General features: G+C 40.4%; 2 protein-coding genes across 2 annotated transcripts; one reads left to right on the top strand and one right to left on the bottom strand.

The window, feature by feature from the left end:
- Nucleotides 1–41: 41 nt before the first annotated feature.
- On the top strand, nt 42–11687 carry LOC148350419 (MORN repeat-containing protein 3-like). Its single transcript, XM_088356038.1, has 6 exons — nt 42–82; nt 2677–2822; nt 2905–3062; nt 5021–5180; nt 8881–9065; nt 10390–11687. The coding sequence occupies exons 2-6, from the start codon at nt 2678–2680 to the stop codon at nt 10444–10446; spliced, it is 705 nt and encodes a 234-aa protein (XP_088212164.1). The 5' UTR covers nt 42–82; nt 2677; the 3' UTR covers nt 10447–11687.
- Nucleotides 11688–12390: 703 nt separating this feature from the next.
- orai1b (ORAI calcium release-activated calcium modulator 1b) lies at nt 12391–22123 on the bottom strand. Its single transcript, XM_088355894.1, has 2 exons — nt 21716–22123; nt 12391–15735 (listed from the first exon to the last, which is right to left on the bottom strand). The coding sequence occupies exons 1-2, from the start codon at nt 21827–21829 to the stop codon at nt 15181–15183; spliced, it is 669 nt and encodes a 222-aa protein (XP_088212020.1). The 5' UTR covers nt 21830–22123; the 3' UTR covers nt 12391–15180.
- Nucleotides 22124–24121: the final 1998 nt, after the last annotated feature.

The following is a 24121-nucleotide window of genomic DNA, read 5'->3' as shown; positions in this document are numbered from 1 at the left end:
ATGCGATTCTGTTGCTGGGATACAAGGAAAGTCTCCGAACCAAACACGATTGCAGAGATTTTTGTGAGAAAAGTTAATCAAGGTAAAATGTGTTTTTCTGGGGGGTCTATCGATAGAAATTGAACCCGAGAGGATAACAAATGTCAGTATTATTTATTTACCTGTTCTGGAAGTTTATGTTCAAATCCTTGACGCTTTGGTGCGTGAATGCAACTTTCCTAAAATAAAAAAACGGGTTTCCTCGGTTTTCTTACAACTACAATGGTTCTCATATACACTATTATTGATGATGAATCGTATTTGACTAGAACAGTGTTTCCCAACCCTTTTTTTAGAGCCAAGGCAAATGTTTTTCATTAAACAAACTGCCCTTCGAAAATATTTGATAATGATTTTCCAGCTCCATCCCATGCTTTTTTTTTTTTTTTAAATAAATCACAAATTATCATGTTGCCTAAATTGACAGGATGAAGTATGAAGTTGTCTTTATCATTTGTGGTCACCTTGGCTCAGGAGGTGATGCGTTTTTTTCAATTTTGGTAAATAATTTTGCAGTATGTTTTACGACTATAAAAAGTCATATCACTTGAAAGAAGCAAAAGTCAACTGCCAGTGGAATATTTTTTTTATTTAGTTCCAACGTTTATTCACCCCCCTCGTAAAATAAGAAAATAATCCAAATCGGCCAATTTATGTGCAATTGGGTGTGGCATTTTTACTCTGTTTGATGTTTTGGGGGAATATATTTAACAACTTCCTCAAACAAAATAGGTTATAATACATTTCCTGTCATAAGCACAAGTGTACCTCCTTATAAGCAGAGAATTAGCAAATACATTTATCTACTGCCACCTAATAATATGGATGAACGTTACAGTTACCCGGCTGATCAATGGAAGAAAGATACTGATCAATGGCATGCTTTTTTTGCAAAGAGAAAATTTGGCAAGCGAACTAGACAAGGTCTTACGTCACTCTTGTGAAAAACACTGCCCTAAAACAAGAAAACAGGCTGTCTCTGTTCACAGGCAACTTTAATTGTTCTCATGTATATTGTTATTGTTTATGAATTTTCGCTGACTGGATGTATGCATGGAAACCTGCTTTTTTTTTGTATATATACTTTTTGTTTGACCTTCATTGAACCAGGAAAATGTTTATATGAACATACAAAGAAATATTTTCGTCTTACTTATACATTTATTCGGTTTATCATTGTTTGAGTGCAAAGGAGTTTTCATGGGATGCCTCATTTTGTCTCGTTTTTTTGATAATTGCATCTTTGTTGCTATCGACCAATCATGTTGCCGTTCTTTGATTCCCACACCCTTGATACAAAACTGAATTTATTTTGGGAGTCATTGGACCAAAGATAAGCATTGATTCACATATAGCTGGTATAGATCTCTTTTCCACTTGCTATAAGTTACAAATGAGTAAGCACAATTAAACCATAACAAAAACTAAAGTAAGAAAAATAGTTGTGTTAACTAAAGTTACATTGCTTGAAAACAACAGTGAACATTTAACACTATCACTGTCACGGTTGCCATGGTGCCCAATTGTCCCCGCCCGTGTGGCACCAGCTGCGGCTCATTGACAGATTGGCTTTCCTTCTATTTAAGTTCAGTGTTTTTACTCTCCGTTTGTCAGTCCGTCAACCTACCTCTGCCCCGCAAGACGTGGGTTTTTTCTCGGTCCTGTTCCCTGTTGGTATTCCCTGTCCAGTATTGTTCCCGTTTATTTTTGTCCTGTTTAATATCGGTTTCCAGTTTTCGTTCCAGTCTAGTTTGTCTTGTTTATTTTGGATATCCTGTTTCATTATCAATTCTGTCTGTCCCGTCCTGTCTGGTATCGACCCCATCTGTCCGATATCTACTCGGGCAATTGGTATTGATCTTGTCGGTCTCTGGTTTCCTATCATTTCACGCCAGACTGCTGCCTAACGTGCATGACTCCCCATTTCCCGTAAAATAAAAGGCTTGTGTGAGAATCATCACGCGTTTGGGTCCTGATCCTGTTCATGACAATCACAAATGCAAAAAAAGCACCAATGTAAAAGTCCGAATGAAATTCATCCTTTCACAATCGATACCAATAGCACGACCAGATATCGGACAGATGGGGTCGATACCAGACAGGACAAGACTGACAGGATTGATATCAAAACTGGATCTTGAAATTAAACAGGACAAACTAGACGGGAACGAAACTGGAGATCGATATTAAACAGGACAAAATAGACGGGAAAAATACCGGACAGGAAACACAAGCAGGAAATCGGACAGAGTCTAAACTCACGTCTTGCGCGTGAGTGAGAGCCTTGAGATTAAATAGAAGGGAAGCCAATCTGTCAACAAGCCGCAGCTGGCGCCACAAGGGCGGGGCCAATTGGGCGCCATGGCATTCGTGACAGTCTGTGGTTGAGACTCCTTATGATTAAGGGCTATGCATAACCCCCGACTTGACTTGAATTTAGGTCTCATCTGTTTTTTTACAACCTTGAAGATTTAATAACAAGGGAGCTCATTGAGGACTTTAGGAAGAGAGAATTTTCTTATCTGAGATCCTCTCTCCCGGTCCTCCTTGCAAGTTCAAAATCCATTGTCTTCTCGCCTTACTTAGAGTGTCTACTAAAGTGTGAACTTAAAACTCACTATTCTTTTTTTGTGCCAGAATGCCGTTCCTTAAAGCAGCTCGACGGAACCCGTCACGTTCTGCTTCTTTGGTAAATCAGTCTAAAAAATGTGGACCGCGTTCCACTGTGTTCTCCATCAATGGAGATGAATACACAGGGGAGTGGCTCAATGACAAGAAGCACGGTAGGCTCGACACACGATTACCAAAAAAGAAAAAAAAAAAAGAAAAAATCATACCGATTCACCTTATTTGCTAACGTTGAAGGGTGGGGGATTCAGGTGTGGAAGGCGTCCGGCGCCATTTACAACGGTGAGTGGAAGAAGGGAAGACAGGATGGATTTGGAACTTTGAGTATTCTTCTACCCAACACCAAGACGTATGAAAAGCAGTACTGCGGAGAATGGAAAAAAGGGATGAAGCATGTGCGTAAGATATTTTTTCAGACGCTGTAGAAATTTGTGCAATAGCCAAGTTGGAGTCATTGAAATTGATACAAACCCAAAATTTTGTGTTATTTAATGCACTTTATTCCAGTGACGTGCAGTCAAGGGAGGCAGGTGAGACTGTGACTCACCTGTCAACGTGGAAATTAGATTTTTATCTTTATTCAGTGTCAAAGTCCTTTCTCATTTAACTTGATGATTCTTCTTTTTTAAATTGCTGAATTTCTACATTGTTTTATTTTTATACTATTGAAATATAGTGTGTAACAGTGCTGAGCATCTGGAGATGCAAAGTGAGGCACGTAATTCTCTTGCCTCATGGCAGAGAGCGATAGTGAGACCAAGTATTCTGATTCGGCGCACACATCCGGCCCAAAAGATAGAATAAGTGATAGAATGAGCAAGCTAACATTAAGTCAAGCCATCCAGTAGGTTTACAATATTGTCATAGACCGTCAGTATTTGCCTCAGTAATCAGGAAAACAGATTTACAATAGACAAAACTGAATTTATCTTGAGAGACATTAGACCAAAGCTTGGCAGTTTTCATGTCTAGCTGGTATAGATCTTTTTTTCTATTTGCAATAAGTTAGAAATGAGTAAGCAAAATTAAACCATAACAAAAACTGTGAGCCAACATAAAAGTCTTTGGTGGTGTCACCCAATTATTGCCTATTGCTAAATCTCAATCTGTCTTTTTTGATTTTTTGGTCTGTAAGCTCAGAAATACAGCCCTTTCTTCATGTTCCCTCTACATCACATTTTTCTTTCTCTCCTATCTCTCTTAACCTTACCTCATTTGGTGACTTACTTTTGGGTGTCTTCCTCACAGCTGCGGCCACTTGTCCTGATTTCCCATTTTACAACCCTCTTTCGTCACTATTTAAACACTGTCTCCTTGGCTCTGTGCTAGTTTGTTCATTCAAGAACCGACTTGGGCTGGCTTGGAAACACAAACACTGGTTAGTATAGCAAACCGTCTTTTATTCAGAAAAGGTTTAGTACACATGAAGTGAGGTGGCGAGGCAACAGTTGCAGTCCAAGATGCAGGCAAAGGCTCTGTGTTCTAGTGAGTCTAAAAATTCAAAGGTTCGTCAGGCAGTTATCGTGATCTGGAAGGGTGGGCAAGGGTTCGGTACACTGAAATTATAAGACTATCTATCTATCTACCTTGGTCATATTCCTCAAGAGGGGTGACCGACAGCAAGACAAACACATACAATAACAAAGAAAAGAAAGAAAGGAAAAAAATAGCAAAAACACACACAAACATTTTTGGACCATGGCCAACCCAAATGCCCAAACACCCAAACAAGTTAGGCACATCGGCACCCAAGTTGGTCATGCTTTCGTCCCTCCAGATGAAACTCTTTTGTTCAACAGCAGGGCCCGACAGCTTTCACTGGTTTACCCCTGCCGCATCATACAGGTGCCCTGCCCATCCCTTAGAACGCGTCCAAACATCCCACTATCCTTTTACAACAACATTTTTTGTTTTAAAAATTATAAGACACTGAGACAAAAGTGCTTGGGACGTGAGATAGAAGACCACATAAATTACATGCAACCAGAAAGACAATGGCAATGACCTAACCCAGTCTACTGTCCAAGCAGTCTGTATAAAGTGGACCTGGACACTCAGGTCCTCGAGGGTTACATGTCCTGCATGACTTTGGAGCTTTCACCTCTTAGTCTTAGGTGATACAAAGTATCAGCACGCTAGCAGGAGTTTGGAATCACCTGTATTGGAGCAGGGAAGCCTCAAAAATCAGGCAGGACATGGGGGCCTCGAGGATTGGAGTGCAAGGTCAGGGATATCACAACCAGGTCTGGGGATATCAGGCACAGGTCTGTCCAGTTCCACACCTGGTTGGCGCTCTCTGGGGGAAGATGGTGTGCCAGGTCCTGCCCCTATCTCATTTTCTTCCTTCCAATAGGGACACGGCATCTACTTGTACCATGGCCGTTGTGTGTATGAGGGCCAGTGGAGGGAGGACCAGCGCGTCGGTTGGGGAAGGATGCTCTTCGACAATGGAGACATCTACGAGGGAGAGTGGTCGAAGGACCAAGAGCATGGTCTTGGAATCCTTCGTTACGGTAACACAGCTCTTGATTCGCTGCTGAAAACTTAACAAACACCTCAAAACAGATGCCTTTTAGAAAAAGTCCTGTTATTTCTTTATAAAATCAAGAGGAAGCTGTCTCAACCTCCATGCATGCAAGCAGGGGGTTGGCAAACGATTAATTTGATTGATTGATAATGTCTCAATCCGATACAAATCATGAAATTGTTTTTGAAAAATGTAAAATGAAAGGAAAGTCATGTCCCTTTTTTAAAGAACTATATTTGATGAAATGGGCTGAAAAAACTCCAAATGCAAATGGCAAGCTCAGGTTTTTATGTTTAAAGGGACAGCGCAAATTATTTGAAGAATAAATGTCAGTGTATTGTGTCGCACAACCGAAAATGAGAGCTAAAAAGCACAACGAAAAATACAAACTACTGCGACTCAGTGACCGAACCGCACTGTTTTTCTTCTTTTTTTTTGCACAACTTTTTAGAATGTTTGCTTTTTGTGGTACCCGCAGCAGCAAGATGACTGACAGTCATGTCAGCTCCCGCTAGCTAGGCGAGGCTCATTGTATATAAAAAAAATTGCAACTTTCTCAACTAGTGAATATTTGAAAAAAAAACGTTTCTAAGATAGTTCATGTATTTTTGTTTAATATTAAAATACTATTGCTTTTTTAATACATGTATGATGTTTTTTTTTCTACTAATAGAGTGCTAAATAATAACATTTGATTTTTGTACCACAACACTTTTTTTTGTTAATGTATACAGTATAAGTACAATAACAAGTCAAGTCCAATTTATTTATAAAGCCCTTAATCACAAAAATGTCTCAAAGGACTGCACAGGATTACAATTACCGTATTTTCCGCACTATAGGGCGCACCGGGTTATAGGGCGCACCCCCAAAAAATAGCTTTTGGTCCTATATCTTCCATACATAAGGCGCACCGGATTATAAGGCGCTACAATGGGAACGTGGACAAAACAGTCAGATGATTCAGTCCAACTTATTACCCCCTTAACATTCCGAAAGCTTGCAAAGAAGCAAATACGTGTCGTAGACACGTGCGGATGCGGTGTCTGTACGATGTCACTCAAATCCATCGTTCCATCATTCGGAAGGTTAAAGTCTTGGGATTCAAGAAATGCCAACCATTCCTTAGTTTCTATTTTCTTTTTCGCTCGCAACTTTACTGTGCATATGACGACAAACACTTGGAATTGAGTTGAATTTAAAAAAAGACCCATCACAGAAACATCGATATCACTCTGAAACAAGATACTGGGAAAATATATAGCCGGAGTAGCTCACCGAAGTCGTTGTGTTCAATAATAATGTGCAACCATGGTCCTCTTATATCCGTGAGTGTAGTAAATCCAGGAGAGTAAAATATTTACAAATACAGTACAGAATAGTAAAATACTGTTAACTCTATGCCGTAGTTCTACCCAACATGCTATTCACATTCATCTTTTTCGGCCAATTGCAGGCTTTGTTTTGTCCCTTTAGCCTATGCAAGCCTGTAAATGATAAAAAGGATCCGCCCCCTTTACCTCCGAATAACTTTAGCCAATAGTGATCGATTCAACTGATGATTGACACATCTTTTTCGGCCAATTGCAGGGTTTGTTTTGCCCCTTTAGCCTATGCGAGCCTGTAAATGATAAAAAGGATCCGCCCCCTTTACCTCCGAATAACTTTAGCCAATAGTGATCGATTCAAATGATGATTGACACATTGGTTAGCCAATGAACGCCGGTATATAAATCCCAGCATACACCGCAGACTACTTCGCGTTCGGGGGAAAATCTAGTCAGCGGCTGCTTGCATTAGTTGCAAGACTATGCGACTTAATATTGATCCATATATAGGGCGCACTGTATTATAAGGCGCATGGTCAGCTTTTGAAAAAAATTAAGACTTTTAGGTGCGCCTTATAGTGCGGAAAATACGATACATATTTACCTGATCTTAAACCAACATGCGGGCAAGGAACAACTCAAAACCTCAGCAAAATATAGAAAAATATTAGCTGTTATATTTACAATGTTTTAATGTTGGGCTTGAGTAATGTACACTTTACTGGGCAGCTGTTTATTAAGAATATATGTTTTAATTGTTGTGTCACCAAGGTCGATAATAAGCTTGTGCTTGGACGGGTGACTTTTCTCATCAACAATTAAGAACCACTGATTTATGAGCTTGTTGAATGTTTTTAAAGGGCTACTTGTCTGTCATCAAATAATGAGTATTTCTTTAGCACTTGTTTGTTTGTAACGTGTATCGCAGCTGCTGATAACCGTCATGATCGCTCTGTCATTTCTCCAATCTTATGGTGCGCTGTCCATTTTTCATTTACTGTACTTGGCTCTACTCATTATTAATGAAGGGCCTAACCCATAATGGAGTCAAAATGGAAGTAAAGGGAAGCTTTGATGGCAATGTTCCCTCTAATTTTCCACGGGTCAGAGCGTTCACACAAAGTCGGTGAGCAACGCTTGAAACAACAGTGAGCAACCATAATCCCAAGTGTGGTCCAAAAACTTGACATCAAGTTACATTTTGCTGAGTTTCCGGCAATGCAAAATGATTTTTCTCTTTTGAATGAATTGACTCATGTACTATTGCAAAGGTTGTACGGCCTACAAACGTCGTTTGTTCTTACATTTCTTTCACAAGATATACATTTCTTTTTATTTCCTGATATATTTTGTCGCATAATATTAACATTTTTGGGGGCTTATTTAGTCGGTTGTAAGATACAGAACTGTACTTAATCACATTTTTTTGTGGAAGTACAATGTTGGCAACAAGATTCACTTGATATAATTGGAAGTTATTTGAATGCAACACAAACTTTTTCTTCCTTTTTCTGTGTTTTTTTTTACTTTTTTGTTACTTTTTCTTTTTGTTCTCTATTTACTTTCTTCCTACATTTCTTTCTTTTCTTTTTTGCTGGCTTTTTTTCTAAAATTGTCCTTCTTTTTTTCTCTTCCTTTTGTTTCTTTTTTTTCTCAGCTTTTCATTACTTTTTCCTTTTGGTATTTTTTTCTTTTTTGTTCTATTCACCCCTTCCTTTAAGTCATGTTGTGCATAATTTTACATAATATTTGGTCATGTTGGGATTAAAGAAGCAAAAACAACCTGAAGAACCGTTTAGGACCCGAAAGAGCCGGTTCCTTTTAGTGAGCCGAGTCGAAGAAGCCGGTTCTCTACTAACTTTACTCAACTTCGTTTAACTTCGACTCGACTTCAAAATACCGCATTTAGGATACAACGTCAGGTGAACCCGTGTATTTTTACCTTCATGCACTGTAACTTTGACTTAAGTCGCTTCTTAATAAGTAATTTTGAGCCCTCATTTTTGTGCGCTGGCTAGATTTTCTTGTGCGCTGAGAATGTGCGAGCGGTGCGCAATTGCGCATGCGCAGCTTAGAGGGAACACTGTTTGATGGTATCAATTCCAGTTGTATGAATGTGTCTCAGCATGCCCCAATTGTGGGAAATATGGGCGTTACAGAAAAAGTATTGGTAGTACTTTTTAACTTGATATTTTTACTAATGCATTTTCGTTCAGCTGGGCTAATTCAAAAGCCTAATCGGCTATATGTGGCCTACAGGCTGCAGTTTGCTCAGGCTGCTTTAGAGGTTCCACTGCACATCCTAAAGTGAACATGAGCAAATCTTACAAATTCTAAATCTCATCTGTCTGCCCAAAGCAAATGGCAACCGGTACGAAGGTTCCTGGAAGGACGGCAAGAAAAGCGGCAAGGGGAAGTTGTTCTACAGTGATAAGGCCCAGCTCTACGATGGCTTCTGGGTACGAGGGGACGCCAAATGTGGGACACTGGAGGACTGGGGGAGAGACCATGCGGCGCAACCCGATAGGTGCTTGATTCCACAGGTACGGTGGATACAAAAATGTTAAAAATTGTGACGTTACCAAGTACCGTAAATTCCGGACTATATAGCGCACCTGATTATAAGCCGCACCCACCACATTTCGGGAGGAAAACCGATTTTGTACATACACAAGCCGCACCTGTATATTAGCCGCATGCGCCCACATTGCAAAAATGCACCACAAACACAAAATGAACCCATACCCAACACAGTCCAAAAATTACAGCCCGCAAAATGAAAAGAAAATGATACCGGTACTTAAGGTTTGATGCAGACCTGCAGAGTCCGGTGCCCGTTGAAAGTAATCCAAGGAAAGAAGTGTATATTTCCAAAGGTAAGGGTGGGAAAAATATATATCCACTATTGTCGGCCGCGACCACAAACACGTCTCACCTTTACTCCACTTCCCGTCAGCCCGCGTTTGCCCCGCCCCTTCTTTCTCATTTGCCCATGCAAAACATATCAGAATAAGTTTCTAAAACAAATACATTACAAAAATCTACAGTTGCAAATACATATCATACATGGTTACACATATATACAAAGAAAGACGGTACACCGAGTTTTCAAAGCTTTAATAATAATATTATAACTTTCATCCCAAACCGTGCCTGAGAAGGGTAGCAAAACGCTACTAGCAACACGCTCGCGACACAGTAAACGGCTGTATTAAAAAAACATACCGTACTTGTAGTAATCACGGTAAACCGTCCTCATCTTCCTCCATATAACTAACGTCATCAAAGTCGTCTTCCCCAGTATGGGAAAGAGACTATGTCATATAGACGTCGTCCCACGCTTCCTTTATCAAAAACACGTTAGTTTACGTTTACGTGCAGTAGCTCTGTTTCCTTCTTTATCGGACTGCTCGATTGCATTTAGCTTGAAAGCTGCGTCATGTGCCTTTCTTTATGCAATTTGCAAGGTGAGGATATTTCTACGCTAATTTAATTTGTGCACAAGCTAAGAAGTTGCAGTCTTCCTCGGCGCATATATTCCACCGGTCTAAATTTTACCTTTTGTACTCGAGCGCCGCTGGCGGCCGTTAGAAAATTTACATAAATTGGCCGCTTCACTGAATAAGCCGCAGGGTTGAAAGTTTGGGGGGAAAAAGTAGCGGCTTATCGTCCGGATTTTACGGTAATACAAATATATTAATGACACGTTCAGGTTAAAATATTTTATTTACATTTTAATGTAAAACAGCGACAAGCAAGTAGAGTCACTCTAAGTTGAGCTTTGTATTGTCACCTGCATCAATGGCTGCTATGTACAACTCACTTTTCACTGTCATATGATTTACACACTTCATTTATTCCCCCTAGATCGAACTTATGGATGTACAGACAGTTCTACAACAAGCCCAGGCAGTGCACACCTGACTGTTGGATCCACTTTTATCGGTGGGAAATATAGGACAAATTGTAGTACTTTGTATGTCTTCATCTCTATTGATACTCATAAAAGGCACTGACGCCAAAATGCCTGGTTCGGTTTTCCAGGCTAGCTTTGGCCTCACAAGTTATTTTTTTTTCCAGCTGCTTGCGATCAAAACTCACATTGACAGCATACAATAAATAGTGATACATGTTAGAAATACACTGTGTTTTTCTTTCACAACTTGTGAGAAAAAAAATGTAAAAACTGCAATAATAACAACATAAACCTGCATTCATCAGTCCAGTGTACATAATTGGGCTCAGCCTAAGTGGAATTGATATTAAGCAGTACAGACACAAGAGGTGAATGAAAACAATCATATTCAAGACTTTTTGTGGTTTTAAGTGTCACGGAATACAGTGACATACATTTCACAACCTAAAATAAATAATTCGAGAAGTAGGGGAAATGTAAGTCGGTGAGGGAAAGGTTGTCTCATGAGGACTACACACAATTTGGGTCAAATTTCAGCTTTGTCCCTTCACGTTAACACTTTCACTGCCATTAATATTTACTTATTAATAGCCAGTGACTGTTAAAGTCATTTATTGTGTAGAACATTCAACATTTGGTCAGAATTCTGTTTTACAATGTCAGAAATTGATCAAACAATGTAAAAACATGTGAGGTGATACTGTGTTTTAAGTCAATCACATAGATATGTTATTTGACTGATAGTGGTGGAATGTGAGGTTGAGGAGGGGGATTTGCGCATCAAAGGTTGCTGTGACAACTCCACCACAGGGGGTCTGCACCTACCAGGAGACCAGAACCAAAAGCTGGTACACGTCTCACCTTGCAAGGAATTTGGCCAGCCAGAAGGCAACAGGGCATATCCTAACAAGAAGAACTGGACCAAAATCATGGCCGGTCCTGATCAAGTCTCAGCTCCAGAAGCAGCCAGAGAACCTTGCCAAGTCAGCAGCCAAGCTAGATTAAGCCAGCGACCTCAGAAAAGCCTCAAGCCAGCAGCAGTCAACCTCGACACTGCATCCTGTGGTCCTCGTACCAGGCCTAACAGGATTCCTCATCGCTCTACAGCCGAGAACATAAAGACTAGGCCGTCATCTTCGTTGAAGCACAACTTCACAGACCATCTCGTTGTTGCTAGGTATTGGTGTGACATAAAAGGGGGAAATTCTATCAAAATACAATAACGTAATAATCAAGCCAACGTGGTTGTCTATCCAAATGATGCCAGTTTAAGTTCTCAACTTCTAGTTCGTTTTGGTTTATTTTCTTATTAGTGTTTTGTGTTCTATTCAAGCTTCTTCAGGAGATGATGAGTAAAAGTCCATTAATCCAAGAGTGTGTGTGTGTCTTGATTAAAGTATACTGTGTGTATATATATATATATATATATATATATATATATATATATATATAACTAAACAAGGTTTTTCATCCGTTTTCAAGACATAATGATCTAAAAACGTATGTGGTGCTCCAAAAAAGCGAGACGAGTTTTTGAAAAAATTAAACTTGGCTCTTTAATTCAATTGGTCGATAAATTGTTTGTTAGAGTACTTGATTTACCACCCATATTCGCTACAACTGTATAGCAGAAAAAGAGTTACAGTCAGCTAAAGTTTAAATAAAAGATGTCTAAGAAAAAGTATCCTGTGTATAGAGTGTATTAAAAGTGATATTTCGCACTCACTGTACTCAGAAAACCGCCTTATTAAACAATCGAAACAAGGAGGAAATCAATCAGGCGGGATTTGAGTTGAAAGCCAAAGGCCCATTGTTTGGATTCCTAATTATTTGGCAGTACAATGTGTTTTCAGAGTAAATACTTGGAGTAAAACCTAAATGCTCAACCTGTGAACGTTCAAAAAAATTCGAAGACTGATCCGCGTTGCCACCATTAAGTTTAGGTAACCAGCCCAAACTCAAGACTTTTATTCTTGGAATTAAAGTCGGAATACACGGTTCATCAAGGACGTAAAATAGTTGAGTGATTATCAAGAGGTATCGATTCAAGGACAGCAATTGCAAGTATAAAGTATCGTCATCTTTGACCTTTTCGGATTAAAATCGCTCAAAGATCCGATTTTCAAAGTTTTAAAGGGGCACTGTGTGATGATTTAATGCCTCCTAATGTTCAAAAAATAAAAACTTCATTCATGAAAGAAAACCGTACTGATTTGAATAAAAAGAAAAAATACACAAACTATTATATAAACACATTTGTTTTTAAATTCTAGTTGATGGAAATAATTATATTTGTTTTACATAAGTCTCATTTAGATGGAGCTGAAATGCTTGTCCAGGCAGCACGGCGGAGCAGTGGTTAGCGCAGTTCATGTCTTGGGAACCTCGTGCGTGGGTTCAAATCCAGCTCCAGACTTCCTGTGCGGAGTTTGTATGTTCTCCACGTGCTTGCGTTGGTTTCCTCCGGGCACTCCGGTTTCCTCCCACATTCCAAAAACATGCATTTCAGGTGAATTGGCCGGTCCAAATTGTCCCTAGGTGTGAATGAGCGAGTGAGTTGTCTGTCCCTGTGTGCCCTGCGGTTGGCTGGCAACCAGTTCAGGGTGTCCCCTGCCCACTGCCCAATGATTGCTGGAATGGGCTCCAGCACCCCCGCGACCCTACTGGGGATAAGCGGTGCAGCTATGAGATGAAATGCTTGTCCGTCATCTTGCTGCTACGTGTATCCTCAAAAATCCAAAGCTCAAATGGACTCTGTAAAATCTGACCAATAGCTGTCGTACTGCGTAATGCGACTAAAAATGAGCGCTCCAAAGTACAAGGAAGAATGCAAACTATGGAGACTTAAAGTGACCAAACCGCAACAGTTTTCTTTTCTTTTTTTTCTCACAGCCATTTGCAAGATTTTTGTTTTTGGGGGTAGACTTAGCAGCAAGATGGCCGACAATCATTTCAGCTCCCTCTAGGTAAGACTCATGTAAAGTAAATTTCTCAACACTAGAGAAAGTTGAAAGAAAACGCGCATCTATATGATAGTGTATTTTTTATTATTATTCAAACCAGTAGTTTGTTTTATGAATGGATGTTTTTTTTACACTAGAAGGTCTTAAACAATACACAATGCCCCTTTAAAGCAATTGTTCTACACTTAAAGACCCGCCCATTCCACCCAAAGGACAAGCTGCGATTCAAATTGCCGAAAAACATTTCACATTTCAAATGTATTGATGAAAGGAATTGTGCAGCTTAAAGCAGAGAGGGTGGAATCTATTCACATTTTTTTACAACAAAATAACCAGCCCCACAGTGCAGATGTTCACGGTTCAAGTCCAGCTACCGCAGCCTCCCTGTGCGGAGTTTGCATGTTTTCCTGCGTGGGTTTCCTCCCACATTCCAAACACATGCATGTCAGGTTGTTTAGCCGGTCCAAATTGTCCCTAGGTGAGAATAAGGGAGTGATTTGTCTTTTTCTATTTGCCCCGCGACTGGCTGGCAACCAGTTCAGGGTGTCCCCTGCCCACTGCCCAAAAATGGTTTGGATGGGCTCCAGCAACCCCGCGACCCTACTTATGATAAGCGGTGCAGATAATGGCTGTATGGATGGAAAATAACCAGCAAAACAAAAACGAATTTAAATACCGTATATAATGGCATGCTAAAAGGAGTTCATACTCAAAAAATGTAAAAATATCGTGTACCTAAACGACAATTATTTGTGTAGATAATAAAGCTCCATATAATAGTAAAAAGATAGAAATATAACATATTTAAGTCATTTATTGTACCTTCAAGCAGTGTTTCACTCCTACAATATTTCCAGCTAAAGGCAAGTTAAAATCAAGACTTTTTAAATGCCTTTTGAGATCAAATTTAAGATCAAGTTGACAAAAAAAATCCCACAATTGAAAAACACAAACAAAAAAAAAACACATGAATTAAAGGGAATTTCAAACAAATGCTTACTTTAATTTTGAGTGTAGTATCATCCAAACACATGCCTGGAAAAAAAACATCCGCTGGATGTGGAAAAATTATAAATTTTATTATATTTTTGCATTATAATTTTTAAGACTTTTGAAAACCGAATTCAAGACATTTTAATGCCAAATAAGGCCTTATTTTTAGAATCATGAATTCAATACCTTTTAAATACCTTTTAAGACTTTTCAAGCATCTGCGGGAACCCTGATTTTGACTCAATCATTGTTGTCACTGTTTCCCGCGTTTCCTTCCCCTGATCACTAACTTTCTTGAGCCCTATTATTAATGGCAGAAAAGGGAAATAAAACAAAAAGAAATCACAGTAAATTGAGATGTGGTCCCACTTAAACACAAATTGGACAGCGCCGATGGAGTGAACAGGAAGAAAAGATTGAGCAGGGCATTATCACAATTTATGGTTTAATTGACCCTCTGTTTTTTTTTTCTTCTTCTAGGATTATTGTGCCAGGGCAAAGGCCCACTTCCCAATTTTGGGTCCCAGCCCACCAGTTGGGAAACACTGCTTTAAAGGATTTTGCACAGTGATTATCCTTTTTGGGTTGTTTTGAATTTTCACTGATAGTCAAATGCAGCAATCAAACTAAAACTGGTTGCACCAGATGTTGGCCAAAATTTGACTCTTTGTTTTAGATGTTTTTTGGATACTCGATGTTGTGTGCGCAATAAAATACAATCAGTAAACTCAAGATTTGCCAAGTTTTTCTAAACAACTGTCACTCAACACCTCTCTTGCGTAAGCCTTAAGGAAAATGTAAGCTTGGCGAATTATAGATAAACTCGCCTCTATTGTCCAGCTCGTTCTGGAGCCTGGTGAGGTTGGAGAGCTCCTCCAGCTCCTGGAACTGTCGGTCTGTCTTGTGGCTGACCAGCGAGCGGTAAAAATGCACGGCGAAAACAATGAACACCAGGCCGAAGGGGACCATAATAGAGGTTGAGGTGATGGCGGCGGCCACGCCCGCCGATACCGTGTTGTTGGCGCCTTTGCTGGGCTTGACGGGCAGGAACTTAACCCAGCAGAGGAGCACCACCTCGGCCAGGAACAGCAGCGTGCCGATGACTGTGGAGAAGGCCCAGGCCAGCTCGATGTGGCGATGCATGCGCTCGTGCGGAGACTCGCTCACAGAGTTGATGTTGTGCACGTTGCTGACCGCCTCGATGTTGGGAAGGATGCAGGTGCTGACCATCAGGGCGAAAAGGTGCACGGCCACCAGGACGGTGGTGCAGGCACTGAAGGCGATCAGAAGGGCGGGTGGGTACGGGTAGCTGTTGTCCAGCTGCACTTCCACCATGGCCACCTGAACATTAACACGCAAATGGTTACTTCCCGTATTCAAGGAGTGGGAAAAGGGCTGCATCGGTTTGAAAAAATCTGCATGAGGCATTTAATTTCTTTGGATATGCCGATAGTCTTAAATCTAGTACCTAGGCAATACACGAGGTACAAGGATAACATAATAAAACTCCCAGGATACGACGTTAATCCAGTCTAAGGTGGAGATGGCGGGGCATAGGAACATACAGTTTATAGTCAGTATTACAGATGTGTAATATACTGTATAACATGCATGAATTTCAAGTTTGGGTGCGCATTATGCCCTACAGTATGTGTAATACCGTAAATTCCGGACTATAGAGTGCACCTGATTATGAGCCGCACCCACCACATTTTAAGAGGAAAACCAATTTTGTACATACACAATCCGCACTGCAGCACGGCGGCGCAGTGGTTAGCGCTTGTGCGGCACAGTTCATGTCATGGGAACCTGTCGTGGGTTCAAATCCAGCTCGAGACTTCCTGTGCGGAGTTTGTATGTTCTCCCCGTGCTTGCGTGGGTTTCCTCCGGGCACTCCGGTTTCCTCCCACGTTCCAAAAACATGCATTTCAGGTGAATTGGCCGGTCCAAATTTTCCCTAGGTGTGAATGAGCGAATGAGTTGTCTGTCCCCGTGTGCCCTGCGATTGGCTGGCAACCAGTTCAGGGTGCCCCCTGCCCACTGCCCGGAGATGGCTGGGATGGGCTCCAGCCCCCCCCGCGACCCTAATGAGGATAAGCGGTACGGCTGATGAGATGAGATGAGACAAGCCGCACCTGTATATAAGCCGCATGCGCCCACATTTAAACATGTAACACAGACACAAAATTAACCCAAACCCGATTTCAAACTAAATGTCCTTCATTAAAGTCCACAGTCCAAAAACCACAGCCGGCAAAATGAATGGAAAATGATACCGGTACTTAGGGTTTGATGCAGACCTGCAGAGTCCAGGTCCTGTTGAAAGTAATCCAAGGAAAAAAGTGTATATTTCAAAAGGTAAGGGTGGGAAAAATATATCAGATGAACACATTTACTCACGCAACTCCTTTTTCTTTAACCAACTTTTTACCCCCTCTTCTTTCCTTGTCTGCCCCTCACCTTTAGCGGTCCCCACTTAAACTCGGCACCCCGCGTTTGTTCCGCTCCTCATTTTTCGTTCACCCGTGCAAAACATATCAGAATAAGTGTCTAAAGTAAATACAAATAAATACATTCCGAAAATATACAGTTGCAAATACATATTATACATGGGTTACACATATTTACAAAGAAAGACGGTACACCGAGAGTTTTCAAAGCTTTAATAATAATAATACAGCTTTGACAGGGCAGTTAATGGTAGCAACACTCGAGCGCCGCTAGCGGCCGTTAGAAAAATTACATAAATTGGCCGCATCACTGAATAAGCCGCAGGGTTGAAAGTTGAAAGTAGCGGCTTATAGTCCGGAATTTACGTTAATTGTGTGTGAAGCACATTGTAAAGCGCTTTGGGACGTTTTCAGAGACTTGAAAAGCGCTACATAATGCAGACCATTTACCATAAGGCACACAATTTTTTTCTTGTTTGCATTTACCTGCACTGGTTATTGTTTTATATTTGTCTATAAAGGGACCATTTCATATACAGTGAATAAAATAAGTATTTGAACACCCTGCTATTTTGCTATTTCTCCCACTTAGAAATCATGGAGGGGTCAGAATTTTTTATTGTAGGTGCAACCTTAGAAAAGGTGGTCCCAGTTCTTTTCAGGTCATTGACGTCGTGTAGTTCCAGGCTGTTTCCTCACCTTTCTTAGAATCATTGAGACCCCACGGGGTATTATCCTGCATGGGGCTCCACTCCAATTGAGATTGACCGTCATGTTTAGCTTCTTCCATTTTCTAATGATTGCTCCAACAGTGGACCTTTTTTCACAAAGCTGCTTGGCAATTGCTCAGTAGCCCTTTCCAGCCTTGAGGAGGTGTACAATTTTGTCTCTGGTGTCTTTGGACAAGTTAAAGTTTTACTGATTGGATTGGTTGGACAGGTGTCTTTGTGCAGCAAAGGTCCTCAAACAGGAGCATCTGATTATGGAGTGCAGGTGGACTTCTAATGGGCGGACTAACAGGTCTTTCAGGGTCTGAATTCTAGATGATACACAGGCGTTCAAATACTTATTTGCAGCTGTATCACACTTATAAATCGTTAAAAAATCTTGCATTGTGATTTCTGGATTTTTCTTTTTAGTTTATCCCTCTACGATGACAATTTCAGACCCCTCCATGATTTCTAAGTGGGAGAAATAGCAAAATAGCAGGGTGTTCAAATATTTCTTTTCTTCACTGTAATTGGTTTTGAAACACTCAAAATCTAGAAAGAAAAATATTTATTTACAGATAGACTAAGTGAAAGTAATGGCAAGGTAATAACTCCCCACCAAATTTGATCATTTGCATTGCAAAACTTATTAGGGCTTCTTCAAAAGTGTTTTATTTAATGAACTTTAATACATTAACAAATAAAATTAATCAAGAGTAAGAGGAGAAAAATGTAGCCAGATATCTTATTTTTGGCCATTATTAAAATTAAAAATCTGTTTTTTATGGGATACATGGAGGGATAAAAAAAAGATAACAAAATATCAACACATTTTTAAAGTACTTTTTAAACATATTATGTTAGCATTACAATAAATTATTGAAAATATTGATGTACTGTTTCTGCTTTTTATTTGTATCTTTTTCATGAAATTGTTTACCTAAATTTGGGAAGTAGGCTATTCGATTTCCAATCTATTATGAAAAAGAGCTAAAGCTTCTTTAAACTCCTGCAAAGACACCCAGGTGCTATCTTTTTAATTGTGTGTTTTTGATTCCAGGTGAGTGCAATCGTACTGCCTTGAAACAATGCTTCTCAATTATTTTCTGTCACACCCCCCTTCAGAAAAAGAAAACCTCTCACGTCTTAGCAGCCAGATTTTGGTGCAACGTCGTTGATTGACAGCTTATTTAATTTGGCTTCATGCTGTCCGCTGCCAATATTTTTAAACAGCGTGCACACCATTATTTCCTTGTCTAACAAAGTGGTTGCAGTGGAGCCGATTGCTACATATGCTTCTATAAACCTCCACATCTTAGCTTTCGGGAGACTTTCATTCTACTCTTCATCCCCATCTATCTCTGCCTTTCTTCTCATTCCCGTTAAATATTTTTTCATTGGGTTACTTGAGGGTTTGCAACACTTCGTGTCTACACTTTACACATTCTCTCAGCTATGAATGTGCAAAGTGTGGATGCTTTACCCCTGAGCGCACACTCTGCCATTGAGAGCGCTGCTGCCCCCTAATGTAGTGGAGGTGCAATGGCACGTTATTTTAGGACAGTAAAAACAAAGTTCATTATCTCAAACCCCCTAGGTCAGGGGTCGGGAACCTATGGCTCGCGAGCCATATATGGCTCTTTCTATGAGTACCTGTGGCTTAGAAACAAATTTGATTGCATGCAAATTTTCTCCATCTCGTCCAAAACATGAGCTACTAATCCTGTTCAGATACACGCAGAGCCAAACCAAAGCTAACAGTAAGGCAGTACTTTGCAGTATATATAGGGCACGTTTTTCACTACAATTTACAGTCAAGGTGTCACAAAAAAACAAAAAAAAAAACAAAAAAAAAACTCGTTCTGGCTGTACAACGCTAAATAATCCGTTATATAAAACATCACTATATTATCTGTCTTCAGTGTTCAGATACCTTATGATGAATCCACAGAACAAACTGTAAATCCGCCAAAACACCAGAAGAGAACTTAAAGTTTTTTGATTGGGTGAGTGGGAGGGATGGGTGGAGCTATGCAAAAAGTGCAAGCACTCCCTCCCATCTCTCGCCCTACGCCGTCTGCGCCATAGATAAGAACATCAGGCTCCCTGTTTGCAGACTGTTGTGACGTTTTTACAAAATAACTGCTTACATCTGGTTTTGAAACCAATATGTATGAAAAAAAGGGTCAAAATGAGTTTAACCGATCTTGAGTAATTGCAAGAAAGAGACAAGTTTAAAGTGGTATGTTTGTTGATTTTAGGACACGGGCTCTGGCATTATTCTCTTTTCATAATTTTTATCAAATCATCAAAAATAAATGTGCTGAAGACTAAGCTTTTGTCTGGGGCGCGAGTTTAGCAATTTAGTAAATTTGTCTCATAATATATGGTGTGGCTCTTTCCCAAAATAAAATTGATATATTTTGCTTTTATGGCTCTTTGAGTCAAAAAGGTTCCCGACCCCTGCCCTAGGTGGAGCCCCACTATCTGAGAACCACTGGTTCAAGCCTCGGCCGAGTCATACCTAAGACTTACAACATTGGTACTCATTGCCTCCCTGCTTGGCGCTCGGCATTAAGGGTTGGAATTGGGGGGTTTGCTCACCTAATGACTCCCAACACAGCAGTTGGGTCTAAAATGGCGGCGCCCTGTTCGGCTGCGGCTACATCGGCTCGCTACAGTTTAACTGTGCGGGTCAGATGTATCGACATTTCGTTCTGTGTGCATGGGCACAAGAATGACAATAAAAGTAAATTCATCTTCTTCTTCTTAAATTAGGGTTCCTTAAAGAAAACTGCCAGCACATGCATGAAATCACTCTCCTTCCCATCCCCTTTCCTCCAGCGCAATGCACCTCTGTCACTGGAATATGTAAAAGTAAGACAATAACAGCTAGGCACGGGAGGAAAAAATACAAAGGTTCTTTGAACTCAGTTGGGCATTGTTAACACATACTTCAAGGTGGGATGCCGGTTTAAAAAACTTAAGGCTGCAATCATGACTTGAAGCCAGGAGATGGTGGCAGAGTAACACATAATTTCCATGCCTTTCTCAGTTTCTTCTTGTTTCATTTTTAAGGGGTTTGTTACGCCCCGAACAGGCCTGATAGAAGTAAGATAAAAGTAGATAGGTGCAATGGAAAATAAAGCATAAGGGCTCTTTGAACTCAGTTGGGAATTCTTAACACATACTTAATAGAGAAAACGTTTAACTTTTTAAAGGACACCTCAAACTACGCACCCCACCTTTAACAAAGAAATTATTTAATTTCAAACTCTTTAAGGACACCTCCAACGACGCACCCCTCCATTAAACGGCGCATTTGTGGCTACCATTTTAGGTAAAATAACATCAGGATGGTTCGTTTCCTAGAATGTTCTCTGGTTGATCAACTGTATTCAGCCAACATAGCTATGGAAGTGGTGCTTATCTTTGGCAACATTCAATGGACATAGTTAAAATTGCAGGTCATTGATTAATATTATTAGGGTTCATTTTTTCTTGTGCTCGTCTCATTTTTGTCTGGCGAGCGGGATGAAATTCGTGAATCTGGCCCGTGGGCCGTAGTTTTCGCACCCCTGCCGTATTCCATGGTTCAGGTTGAGCGAGTTCAATCTAATAATTTCAACAGGAGTAAAAAAATAATGTATTGTCCAGATATTAAGGCCTAATGGGTATGGCTGGCGCAGGCTTGGCGGCTGGGTGGTTATCATGTAGTCTCACGGTGCAGGGATCTAGGGTTCAATTCCAGCTACCGCGACCTCACTGTGTGGAGTTTGCATGTTCTTCCCGTGCCTGCACGGTTTTCTTCCACATTAAAAAATATGCATGTAAGGTTCATTGTCCCTAGGTATAAATTAAGTAAGTGATTTCTCTGTCTCTGCAACCAGTTCAGGATGTCCCCTGCCCACTGTCCGAAGATGGCTGGCTCCAGCACCGCTGCGACCCTTGTGAGGATAATCGGCGCAGAAAACAAATGAATGAATGGGTGTGGCTGGCAAGTATTAAATTTGTGATTGGTGGATGACTAGCGGCCAAGTACTCTGCCTAGCAACAAACATAAACAATTAGAAAGAAGATGGATCAAAATCGATGTAATGGACATAGTGCTGCATTCAGCAACTTCATATGATAATGTTTAAGGCATCTAGGACATCTCACCATTGCGAATCCGGAGAGAAGCGCGGAGGTCCTGCTGGAAGCTTTGAGTTTCGCCCGGCTGAGGTAGAGTTTCCGCCAGGACAGCGCTTGCAGGGAATGCTCGTTGACACTCATGTTGACAACACCGCTGCCTAACTATTCCTCCCAACAGCAGTTAATATACATTATTAGACATTTCTGAGAGTCTTAACATTTTTTATGCATACGAGAGGCGCGGGGTTTGCTCTAGCTTTACGTTACCCACAATCCTTTGCGTGTGGCCAAAGTAGTGTCCGCGTTACAGATCCTTCACTTTTTTTAAAGGTATCAACTCTTTTACAACTGGATTTATTTTTTATTATTATTTTAGTAGAAGGGGAAAAATGTCAAGTTTGACTGCGCCAATCCTTGGCAGTTGATTTATCCTCATAGCTCTCATCCGACCCGGAAGTATCTCCCGTTACTCGAGCCTAATAAAGTGCTCATTTGTTTATCACCTGACTTGCTCTTTGTTTGACGTTTGAAATCCAAGCAGCCTGGAAATGTATACGATCGGAGTCAAAAATGCACCAAATGTATCAATAAACTGTCAACATTGTTAAAACACAGGATATTTTACTTTGTGACAAACAAAAACCATACGTTTTAACGCGAAATAGGAATAACGCTAAACGTGCCACTAGATGGTGCTATTTGACAAGACCTAGCGAGAATGAACGGGGGTCGGGAACCTTCATTGACTCATGAAAGCAAAACAGCTTGATTATTTTTTGGAGACCCACATCATTTATTTTAAAGCCCCAGTGTGTAATATTTGACAACTAGATGGCACTATATTATTTAATGCGAACAAAAAACAGTGCCAGCAAAATGCCAGGAAACATGGAAGGTGAACTTAGATAAGGATTTTTCTATGTAAAAGAAATACATGATTTTTATGATTTTGTTTTAATAAAAATTAACATTGGTGTGATACGTATTGTTATGTTCATGTTTACCTAGTATTTCAAACTGTTTTTTTACTGACTGGCACAGGACAGGCTCCTTGGATTAAAGTACAGTAACTAATCATACAATAGACTTAAATACACACACAGCTTTGGGAATATTTGTCACAATATGCTTGATTTAATTTCAAAATATCCACACGAACAATGTTGTTTGATTAAGGTCTGCTAATATAAAGTGCTAAAATACAAATACAAATAAAAACTATGCCTTTCCGGACTATGTCATCCTCGGATAATCACAGGATGTGTGCACATTGTTGACCCACAACAGCGGGAGTAGGAGTATAGGTTCGAATAGAGCTAGAGAAGAAATGTATGTTGAGTTGCGTTTTTAGATTCGCAATTTACCAAAACATGGAGAGGTGTTGTGCGTACGGGTGCACGAGTCACAATTTTAACAAACACAAATGTTTTGCGATTCCCAAAGGAAACAAGCTTTTTCAAAAGCACCGTAGGAGCATGTGGTTGCAAACCACTATGAAAACTGACTGGGACGAGGACATTAGAAGGAATGTCCGTGTTTTTAATGCTCATTTCATAACTGGTAAATTGTCTGGTTTAGATTGACTTGAATTCCAAATGCCTTATTAAGTAAGTGTCAGGGAAGTGTGTATGACAAAAATGCCCACTATGGACTGTTTGCTACCACTGGTTCTAGCTAGTAGATCCTTAAAAATAATAATTATAACAATGATATTATCTGTCTATGTACCCTGGTCATATCCCTCGAGAGGGGTGACTGACAGCAAGACAAACACATATACAAAAACAAAGAAAATAAAAAGGGAAAAAGTAGCAAAAAACACACACAACATTTTTTGGACCATGGCCAACCGAAATGCCCAAACACCCAAAGAAGTTAACCACCTCGGCACCCAAGTTGGTTATGCTTTCGTCCCTCCAGATGAAACGGGACACAAGAAAGCGGCCATACCACTTGGGTCAGGGTGACACAACACACTCTTTTGTTCAACAACAGGGCCCGACAGCTTTCGCTGGTTTACCCCTGCCGCATCATACAGGTGCCCTGCCCATTCCTTAGAACATGTCTAAACATCCCACTATCCTTTTACAAAACCTCTTCGCTCATTCCAATCACCAACAAGAGCGCTAGCTTCCACTACATTTAGACCTCTTCTATGCAGTGCACTCATATCGCGATCCATCCAAGTCAATCCCGGCCTTGACGTAATAGTTCCACAATATAAAATAAAAGTTCCTATCTTGCTGCTAGCACATACTTTGTGCTTATTTGAGGTTTTACAGTCTACCATCAACATTTTTTTTCTGTCAGTCGGTTGGTATAAACTGACATGAATTGCGCCATTGGCTCCGTTAGCTTAAGATGTGACTTTAAGGTTCTCTTACTAACGTACGAATTTTTGCATGGACTTGCCCCATCTTATCTCTCTGATTT

The sequence above is a fragment of the Urocampus carinirostris genome, chromosome 16 (genome assembly GCF_059441175.1).
Source record: "Urocampus carinirostris isolate Australia breed hairy pipefish chromosome 16, RoL_Ucar_1.0, whole genome shotgun sequence".
In the NCBI taxonomy this organism is placed as follows: domain Eukaryota; kingdom Metazoa; phylum Chordata; class Actinopteri; order Syngnathiformes; family Syngnathidae; genus Urocampus; species Urocampus carinirostris.
This window is presented reverse-complemented; position numbering and strand designations above follow the sequence as displayed.